The sequence below is a fragment of the Tachypleus tridentatus genome, unplaced genomic scaffold, assembly GCF_004210375.1.
Source record: "Tachypleus tridentatus isolate NWPU-2018 unplaced genomic scaffold, ASM421037v1 Hic_cluster_1, whole genome shotgun sequence".
Lineage (NCBI taxonomy): Eukaryota > Metazoa > Arthropoda > Merostomata > Xiphosura > Limulidae > Tachypleus > Tachypleus tridentatus.
The window spans coordinates 15,014,157-15,025,440 of record NW_027467777.1 but is presented as its reverse complement, the minus strand read 5'-3'; the positions used below and the strand labels follow the sequence as shown (position 1 = coordinate 15,025,440).

General features: G+C 36.6%; 1 protein-coding gene across 1 annotated transcript in view; it reads left to right on the top strand.

Moving 5' to 3' along the window:
- The window catches only part of LOC143242036 (uncharacterized), a 127,276-nt gene that overhangs the window by 1,905 nt on the left and 114,087 nt on the right, over positions 1–11,284 (top strand). The window contains exons 2-3 of the mRNA XM_076485376.1: positions 134–333; positions 3,149–3,762. Of these exons, the coding sequence (XP_076341491.1) occupies positions 134–333; positions 3,149–3,762 (814 nt within the window). The remainder of the gene's footprint in view (positions 1–133; positions 334–3,148; positions 3,763–11,284) is intronic.

Here is an 11,284-nt window from a genome sequence, read left to right as displayed (position 1 = left end):
CAGTTACTATTGTTCGCTTACATGAGTACTATAGTCTGTGGAATATTCTCTACTAACTTGTGTTTTAAACTCAGTGTTTTTAACTGTTTTACATCTGTTGTTGACAACATTTAAAACTTATCATGTTTCCCAGGGGAGGTCAGTGAATCTACGGACAGTCGGGCAGAAATAGCTGTGCAGACACTTACTAAGATGGCTTCCAACCCTGAATGTTTGAGTTCCGTTCTGACGGGATTGCAGATCCAGATCCCAGCAGTAGTAGAGATGGCCGAGAAAGTAACTGGAGGACTGCTACATAAGCCAGTTTCAGAACTGCTGACTCAGGTGTTGCTGGTGAGGAAAGACAAACACGCCTTTAATATATGTTACAACACCAAGGGAACCGAAGAAAACACGTGCTATTACTATCTAATTTATATAATTTCATATAAGTAGTATTTTTTAAAAAAAGTTGTTATTCATATTTAATCAGCTCTCTCTACAATTAGTTTCAAATATTAGTTGATATGAACTAATTACTGATCAGTAGTTGGGTAAAAATAATAATTAGGCTTAGGTGATCGTTTAGCCTATCATTCATGTATATGAAATAAACCTGACTGCCTCAACCATAACTCATATAGCTAATTAGTTAATGGCCCAGTATGACCAGGTAGCTAGAGCGCTTAATTCGTAATTTCGTAATCTGGGTGTCGTGGATTCGAATCGCTGTCGCACCAAATATGATCATCCTTTCAGCCGTGGGAGGCGTTATAATGTGATGGTCATTCCCACTAATCGTTGGTAAAAAGAGTAGCTCAAGAGTTGTCGGTGGGCGATGATGACTAGCTGCTTTCCCTCTAGTCTTACACTGCTAAATTGGGGATGGCTAACACAGATAGTCCTTGTGTAGCTTTACGCGAAATTAAAAAAACACAAACAAACAAAAATTATTTTATTTTGTCAGATAACCAAGAATAGGTCATGAGACAGGATCTGCTATGATTATTTTATTTGTTGTTGTTTTATTATTTTTCTATGAGAGCTAAATCTGTATAACTACAAAAAGAACGTGTTTTTAAATCATTTAACTTATACGTTGGTAGATGAACGTTTTGGTTCGCTTATTCTCAGTTTGTGAATATTGTTTTGTGTGTTTCGTTGGTTAGCGAGATCTGTTGATTGTTTCTAGGATTATCTAATAGAATTCTATGTGGGGTTGAGCCTGATAAAATGGAAACACTTCAGAATTCTGTGTAAACCTGATCTGATAAAATGGAAGTTTGAGAATTCTGTGCAATGTCGGATCTAAGAATGGATATGCTTCAGAATTCTGTGTAGGACCTGTTCTGATAATAATGGATATGCTTCAGTATTCTGTGTAGGACCTGTTCTGATAATAATGGATCTGCTTCAGTATTCTTTGTAGGACCTGTTCTGATAATAATGGATATGCTTTAGTATTCTGTGTAGGACCTGTTCTGATAATAATGGATCTGCTTCAGTATTCTTTGTAGGATCGAGACCGACATGAATGGAGATGCTTGAAAATTTGGCATAGTGGTTAGGGTGCTCGACTCGCAATCTGCTGGTTGCATGCTCGAATCCCATCTCCTAACATGCTTGTCCTTTCAGCTATGGGGACGATATAATGTGGCGGCCACTGTTCATTAGTAAAGGTGTAGCCCGAGAGTTGGTGATGGGTAATTTTGACTAGTTATCTTTCATTTGATTTGTAACTGCTAATTTGGGGGCGGCTAGGTCAGATATCTACTGTATAGTTTTACGCGAAATTTAAAAGAAACTAAATCAAAGCTTTATAATTCTTCTGTGTAATGTCAATGTGATATCGTGTCTTCAGTTTTTAGCTTTTGGTTGAGGGTTGAATGTTTTATCCAGGAGCGACGGTTGTAAGTTGAGCTAACCGTTGAAAATTATGTTTGACATCTAAGTCAAAGTTTTTTGTTTTTATTTTGGACATGATTTTGAATTTTACACGGTTATTTGTTAAAAGGTAAAATAGCTATTTATAAATTATGGATAGGTACCACTTAAATTCATTTCGTCTGTAGTCACATGAAGAAAACCACTGGGTATACAGCCAGTTTGAGCAACGATTAGAAACTTTGGTTCGTTAGGTATGAATGTTATTTGCTGCTGAAAACTTGAGATAATGGATATGGTGCCAAAATATAGAACCAAGGGTCCATGGTTTGCGTTCTGTTAAAACAGAATCGTTCTTTGGTACCTAGGTCTTACATGGCTAGCTGGTTTAGACGCTTGACTTGTAATTTGAGGGTCGCGGGTTTGAATCTCTGTTACACTAAACATGTTCGTCCTTTCAGCCGTGGGGGTGTTATTATGTTACGAGCAATCCCAGTATTCGTTGGTAAAAGAGTAACCCAAGAGTTGGCGGTGGGTGGTGATGACTAGCTACCTTTCCTCTATTCTTACACTGCTGAATTAGCGAAGGCTAGCACAGACAGCCCTCATGTAGCTTTGCGCGAAAGTTAAAAAACAAACAAACAAATATTTGTTACCCTTTCAATTGTTTGCGGCGCTGTTGACGAGTTGCTTTCGTTTGAGAGTCGCACATTAACTGCATTTGGCGCCAAACGCATTGCTCTATTTAATTTCGTATTTTCTTATTCAGTGAGCTGGCAATGTGTTATAAACATTTACTAAATAAACCCATATAAATTAGTGGATTCTATACGGGCAGCCAGGGCAAGGGTTTGTTACGTTATCAGATCACTCAAGGGTTCATTTGTTGTTTCTTGTAAAACGCAAAACTGTACAATGCGCTGTTTTTGTTGTGTTCGGTTTTACGCTACACAAACCCAGACTGTTACTTAAGGATTATGTGTGATATAGTTTTTGTTATATTGATTTGTTTATAGTTTTCAAACCAATTCATTCTTTAGTTAGTAAAGCCTCGTACTTTGATTTACAGAAGTTTGAATAACAACAACAATTGAACTTAGCCTAACTGATGAATAAATATTTGCTGTACAGTTCATAGCAAACCTATAATCATTTAATCATGTTCTTTGGTTACACCTTATTTCTCACACCGAAGGTGTTTTTGATTAAGTTATGTGTAGTATGGACATTAATTGTATTTCCTATAGCTTAGTAGCTATAACCTATTTGTAATTAATCTTTGCAGACAGCAGTCAACCAGTATCGGGAAGACCAGGACCAGCCAATCAGAAAGCGCCAAGAGCAGTTGATACTCTATTTGTGTCTAATACTGAGGGTGGCAGTCAGCTGCTTACGTGGAGGTCAGTCGTTACAGTTTACCGCGCTGCTGACCATTAACAAGGTTGTGGACGTCTGTATTCTATATGGTGTGCTTCTACACAAAGTTCCAGCACGTTCCAAGAACTCCAGGTCGCTGGTGAAGTCACTCCATTCATCGAGTTTCAAAGAAAACAGTTCTCACTCCTCCAGAATCACACAGCAACACGAAAGCATTCCAAAAGGTTTCCTTTTGGAAAATAAAAACATACATGATGCAGAAGCTAAAAAAGAATCCTTAGGAAAAGAGGGCGTACAGGCTATGAGACGGTGGCCAAACTCGTGGAAGACTCCGCAAAAAGAACCTCCGTCAAAAGGTTCTCCAGAAACAGAGAACCCATCAGATAAGCCTCCAGAGGAGAACAGTGTTCTAGGTATTCTGAACTACGAAGGTATTGATCTGCTATTGAACGTCCTCAATAATGCAATCACACTATATAAGAGAGTTGTGGGGACTCGACTCCAGTGTACACCTAGCCGGAGGTAGGTGTTTTTTTAAATACGATTGATTATCAATCCAATACTTTCTACTTGAAATTGGATCGTCACAGTCTCTAAAGGAGTTGTCAACAAACTCAGAAATGAACTAATACTTTATATAGTTGTTTCGTTAGTACTGGCCCGGCAGGGCCAAGCGTGTTAAGGCGTGCGACTCGTAATCCGAGGGTCGCGGGTTCGCATCACCGTCGCGCCAAACATGCTCGCCTTTTCAGCCGTGGGGGCGTTATAATGTTACAGTCAATCCCACTATTCGTTGGTAAAAGAGTAGCCCAAGAGTTGGCGGTGGGTGGTGATGAGTAGCTGCCTTCCCTCTAGTCTTACACTGCAAAATTAGGAACGGCTAGCACAGATAGCCCTCGTGTAGCTTTGTGCGAAATTCAAAAACAAACAAACAAACAATTCGTTAGTACTTAATAATACAGATTTAAAACAAATAAAAAACTAAACCGATTTCCTGGATGGGGGCCGGCAACACAGCACAACAATGTTTTTGGAAAGTTTTGCTTCCTGAAAAGTTTTTGCTGATTGTGACAGGTACCTGGTGGGTATGCACAAACATAGTTTTGGTTTTGCTTCATCACATAGGAACTCTGAGAAATAGACAGTTAACTGTTTACCGGAAATAACGTATTTAATTGCGTTTATGTTTCTAATACGCTATTAAGTTCAACATAATTAAAATTGTTTTGCTCCTGATTTTCGTTTGTAATAAATGTCCAGTGCATCACGTTGCAGTGTCCAACAGTAGTCAGGAAGCATTGACGGATTTCAGTTGTCCTGATATCGTTTTTCTATTGTAACAGTGTCCTGGTAAAACTGAAGATTTCGATGAAACGGTACGTGATGGTCACATTTGGATGTGATTTTCGTGATCAGCAGCCAAAAATCTATAAGGAACATCCAACAGTGTTCAAGAAGCAAAAACTTTGTTGTGCAGTGTAATTAGTGTTTACAGAGGTTGAAAACCATTCGTCAAGTTCACGTGTAATCCTTTACAGCCAAGCTGAACACTGTATAAACGTAGTTTAGTGTAGTCGTTACTACCTAGCTGAAGATTGTATATATGAAGTTTAGTGTACCGTTACTACCTAGCTGAAGATTGTATATACATAGTTTAGTGTAGCCGTTATTATATACCTGAAGATTGCACATACGTAGTTTAGTGTAGTCGTTACTATCTAGCTGAAGATTGTATATATGAAGTTTAGTGTACCGTTACTACCAAGCTGAAGATTGTATATACATAGTTTAGTGTAGCCGTTATTATATACCTGAAGATTGCACATACGTAGTTTAGTGTATTCGTTAATATCTAGGTGAAGATTGGTGTGTTATATACGTAGTTTAGTGTATTCGTTGCTACGTAGCTGAAGATTGTTTACACATAGATTAGTGTAGTCGTTACCACCTAGCTAAAGATAGGTATGTTATGTACGTAGTTTAGTATATTTGTTCCTACCTAGCTGAAGATTGTATATACATGGTTTAGTGTAGCCGTTACTACCTAGCTGAAGATTAGTGTGTGATATATGCGGTTCAGTATGGTCGTTACTATCTACCTGAATATTGGTATTTTTTATACGTAGTTTAATGTATTCGTTACTACCCAGCTGAGTTCAGTGTGGCCGTTTCTATCTAGCTGAAGATTGGTATATTATATGCATAGTTTAGTGTATGCGTTACTACGTAAATGATGATAGGTGTGTTATACACGTTGTTTCGAGTATTCGTTCTACTCAGCTGAAGATTGCATATAAATAGTTCAATGTATTCGTTACTACTTAGCTGATGACTGGTGTGTTATATACGTAGTTTAGTGTAGTCGTTACTACCTAGCTGAAGATTGATATGTTATACACGTAGTTTAGTGTAGTCGTTACTACCTAGCTGAAGATTATATATACAAAGTTTACTGTAGCCGTTCCTACCTAACTGAAGACTGGTATGTTATACACGTAGTTTAGTGTATTCGTCACTACTTAGCTGAAGATTGGTATGTTATATACGTAGTTTAGTGTATTCGTTACTGTCTAGCTCAAGACTGGTATATAATATACGTAGTTTAGTGTATTCGTTATTACCTAGCTGATGATTTGTGTGTTATACACGTAGTTTAGTGTATTCGTTACTATCTAGCTGAAGATTGGTATGTTATACACGTAGTTTTTGTGTATTCGTTACTATCTAGCTGAAGATTAGTGTGTTATACACGTAGTTTTTGTGTATTCGTTACTATCTAGCTGAAGATTAGTGTGTTATACACGTAGTTTAGTTTATTCTTTTCTACTTAGGTGAGGATTGATGTGTTATATACGTAGTTTAGTGTGGATGTTACTATCTAGCTGAAGATTGGTATGTTATATACGAGTTCATTGGTGTCGTTACTACGTAGCTGAAGATTATATATACAAAGTTTAGTGTAGCCATTCCTTCCTTGCTGAAAATTTTATATACGTAATTTAATGTAGCCGTTCCTACCTAGCTGAAGTATTTGTATACGTAGTTTAGTGTGCTGTTACTACCTGGCTAAAGATTGTATATGCATGGTTTAGGGTAGTCGTTACCACCTAGCTGAAGATTGTATATGCATGGTTTAGGGTAGTCGTTACTACCTAGCTGAAGACTGGTATATTATACCCGTAGTGTAGTGTATTCGTCACTATCTAGCTGAAGATTGGGGTGTTATACACGTAGTTCAGTGTGGTCGTTACTATCTACCTGAACATTGGTATGTTGAATACGTAGTTTATTGTATTCGTTACTATATAGCTGAGAATTGGGGCGTTATACACGTAGTTCAGTGTGGCCTTTTCTATGCAGCTGAAGATTGGCATGTTGTATACGTAGTTTAGTTTATTCGTTACTATTCAGCTGAAGATGATTGGTATGTTATATACGGAGTTCATTATAGTTGTTACTACCCATGTGAAGATTCTATACACATAGTTTAGTGCAGTCGTTACTACCTATCTGCAGATTGTATACACATTGTTTAGAGTAGTCGTTACTACCTAGCTGAATATTGTACATAATTAGCTTAGTTTACTATTATTACTTACCTGAAGATTATATATAGATAGTTTGGTGTATCTAATGATGATTTGTGTGTTATATACTTCGTTCAGTGTGTCCGTTACTATCTAGCTGAAGATTGGTATGTTACATACGTAGTTTTATGTATTCGTTACTAACTAGCTGAGATTAGTATGTTATATACGGAGTTAATTGTAACCGTTACTACCTAGCTGAAGATTATATACACATAGTTTGGGTAGTCGTTACTACCTAGCCGAAGATCGTATATACGTAATTTAGTGTAGTCGTTACTACGCAGCTGAAGATTGTGTATACAAAGTTTAGTGTATTCGTTACTACCTAGCTGAAGATTGTATATATACATTTTTGTGCAGTCGTTACTACCTAGCTGAAGTTTGATGTGTTATATACATTGTTTATTGTGTCTATTAACTCACGTGTATTCTTTACTACCTAGGAAAAGATTAGATGTGTTATTTAAGTTGTTTTGTGTGCTTATTTATTTACGTATTGTTATTTCATTTTGCTTGGAAGTTGGTTATGTTTTATACGTTAGTTAAGAAAGCTTCTGTCAGTGTTGTGTCGTCTTTTCTGGTTCACACGTATTAAATAGTACATTTAATTTACTGTTTCTTTGTTTTGTGGTGTTATAAATGTTACTTAATGGTTTTCTATATTATGTGTATTTGGTAATATCTCGCAGAAGTGTCAATTAGTTATTTGCTGATACATTATTCACAATATTTTATGTAAGATGTGTATTCTGTAATATATGGCTGCTTTGTTGGTCAGAACATCTTATGTTTTTAGTTTAAAATTACTGCTTTGTAATATCTTCTGTTCTGAACCAATACACACATGAATAATATTGATAAATGTTAACACGTATATCTTTTATAAATGGGAAGATAATCCGTAAAACAAAAATTCTATTCAACTGTTAAAACAAATCCCTTCATCAGATGTTTACTGTGGATATTATATTGTCATAAAAAAATCAGTTTCACTTCTTCGAGCAGCGGACGGACAAGGCTCAGTAGCTAACAAGCTCATTCTTTATGTGCAAAGATTTATTGTTTATGTCTCATTATCGCAGAAATGCGCCACACTTTAGGGGTTTGGATGTAGTACAATAGTTATGGCCTGTTACCTTTATTCTATTCGAAAGAAGGCCCAACATGGCCAGGTGGTTAAGGCTTTAACCTGAGGGTTACAGGTTCGAATCCCTATCACACCAAAGATGCTCGCCATTTCAGCTGTGGGGGCGTTATAACGTGACGGTCACTCCCACTTTTCGTTGGTTAAATAATAGCCCAAGAGTTGGCGATGGGTGGTGATGACTAGGTGCCTTCCCTCTAGTGCAGCTAGCCCTCGTGTAGCTTTGCGCAAAATTAAAAACAAATGTAGCCTGAGAGTTCGGCAAGCTCTGTACACTCGTGGCTTTTTTTATCATGTTTATAACTTGAGAATTAGGGTTGACTACGTATAGGTTGTGTTATTGTAGCCTTGTACTCTATTTCTGAAACAAATATAAGTTCGGTATGTGGAATGTGGTTATAAATATGAAGTCATAAATAGAAAACCTAACGGTTTCAATTCCTAATATTCATTTATGTTTCGGAAGATACATGAAAAAACATTAACGTTGGTTTGAAATGGGAGAATTGAATACGTAATTGACTTGCTAAGTAGTGGTATTGAATATTTAAATTACTATAAAAACTACCATTTCTCTTACGGTGAAACACGCTTTGATAATTAACATTTCATTACATTATCGTGAAGAGCAAATAGAAACAGGTTTGATTTCCAATTTATCACATTTCTATTTCTTGTACGGTTTATAACAGAAATGTAGAGCAGGATTTTTGTAGTAACTCCATAGTAGTCAGGATGGAACTGTTATCACACTAACTAGAGCTGTTGTAGTAACTCCATTATAGTCAGGATGGAACTGTTATCACACTAACTAGAGCTGTTGTAGTAACTCCATTGTAGTCAGGATGGAACTGTTATCACACTAACTAGAGCTGTTGTAGTATCTCCATTGTAGTCAGGATGGAACTGTTATTACACTAACTAGAGCTGTTGTAGTAACTCCACTGTAGTCAGGATGGAACTGTTATCACACTAAGTAGAGTTGTTGTAGTGACTCCATTGTAGTCAGGATGGAACTGTTATCACACTAACTAGAGCTGTTGTAGTAACTCCATTGTAGTCAGGATGGAACTGTTATCACACTAACTAGAGCTGTTGTAGTAACTCCACTGTAGTCAGGATGGAACTGTTATTACACTAACTAGAGTTGTTGTAGTGACTCCATTGTAGTCAGGATGGAACTGTTATCACACTAACTAGAGCTGTTGTAGTAACTCCATTGTAGTCAAGATGGAACTGTTATCACACTAACTAGAGCTGTTGTAGTAACTCCATTATAGTCAGGATGGAACTGTTATAACACTAACTAGAGCTGTTGTAGTAACTCCATTGTAGTCAGGATGGAACTGTTATCACACTAACTAGAGTTGTTGTAGTGACTCCATTGTAATCAGGATGGAACTGTTATTACACTAACTAGAGCTGTTGCAGTAACTCCATTATAGTCAGGATGGAACTGTTATCACACTAACTAGAGCTGTTGTAGTAACTCCATTGTAGTCAGGATGGAACTGTTATCACACTAACTAGAGCTGTTGTAGTATCTCCATTGTAGTCAGGATGGAACTGTTATTACACTAACTAGAGCTGTTGCAGTAACTCCACTGTAGTCAGGATGGAACTGTTATCACACTAACTAGAGCTGTTGCAGTAACTCCATTGTAGTCAGGATGGAACTGTTATCACACTAACTAGAGCTGTTGTAGTATCTCCATTGTAGTCAAGATGGAACTGTTATTACACTAACTAGAGCTGTTGCAGTAACTCCACTGTAGTCAGGATGGAACTGTTATCACACTAACTAGAGTTGTTGTAGTGACTCCATTGTAGTCAGAATGAAACTGTTATCATTGACAAGAGTTGTTAGTATAGAACCGTTTGGTATTTCTTTATGAGTTATTATAATAGCACCTTGGTATAGTAGAGAATAGTGTTACTAATAGAGTTGTTACTATAAAAACAATAACAGAAACACCAGAGTATACAATGCTTTGACGTTTCTTTAGAGTTACTATAGTAACGCCATAGTATAAAACAGTCTCGTGTTTACGTCCTAGGTATTATAGTAACAGCATATGGTACAAGAAATTGGTCTTTATATTAGAGTCATTATAGTAACGCCTTAGTAGACAAGAAAGTAGTATTTCTATTAGAGTTATTATATTAATAGTAACCCCATAGCATACAAGATGCTGGTGTTTTTATCTGAGTTGTTGTGGTAAAGCCATGGTATAAAATAGTGAATTGTAAAAACAATAACATATAATAGCAATTTAAATATATTTTAATGATGTATTGAATAATATAAAGTTTTTTTGTGGTTTTTGTGAAAATAACACCAAATCTATTAACTTGTATCAGCGAATGGTGAAGGAAGAGTAACCCTAAAATGTTCTTTAGTTCTGGTTACAAAATATATCGATAAAAAAGTTTTACACCAGAAGGCGCTTTTCAAATCTTGACCTTTTACTTTCTTCAATGCGTTTATTTCTCTTGTACAGAGTTGAAGCTGTGACTGGGTGATTGCTTCTCCTAATGTGGTTACATCTTTCGTTTATTAGATCTATTCGCTGCTTCTTACAAGCTCTTCAAAAATATCAAATGTATGGTCGTTGTGGTGGAAAGAACGACCATAGGTTGGACATAAATCAATCCTAATAATATTTATATGTGTATCTGATATCCGTAATTATTATTTACAGTATAGTCATAATACTTTATGGGACAGCGGTTTTTTGTTGTTTTTTTGTGATAAAGTTGTATAAAATGCTTACCCTTTGCAATTTGTCCCCCGCTGGTACAACGGAAAGTCTACGGATTTACAACGCTAAAATAAGCGGTTCGATTCCCCTCGGTGGACTCAGCCGGTAGCCCGATGTGACTTTGCTATAAGGAAACAAACAGCCTTTCTCAATAAACAGTTATCTACTTTTACACATGAAAAGAAGTTGACATAGAGAACATACTTTTACTTAAGCACAATTGTACATCACAATTACACATTATAGAATCGTGCTAGTGTCACAGTAATAAATTATAGGATCATAATCTTCACAGTTACACATTGTAGAACCATGCTAGTGTCAGAGCTACACATTATAGAACCATGCTAACTTGATTCTCACACCAGGTGTGAGGTAACACTAGCTTCGCAGTTCGAAGCTGGGCCCTGTACCTTATACCCTGTTAGTATAAATTGAATAGCTTCATGTTAGGATATATACTTCAGTTTTGACTCTAATGTTTCGACACTGTTTCCTGTTAGTAAGAAACAGGAATACGTTTATTTTAGAGTATCTAGTTTATTTGT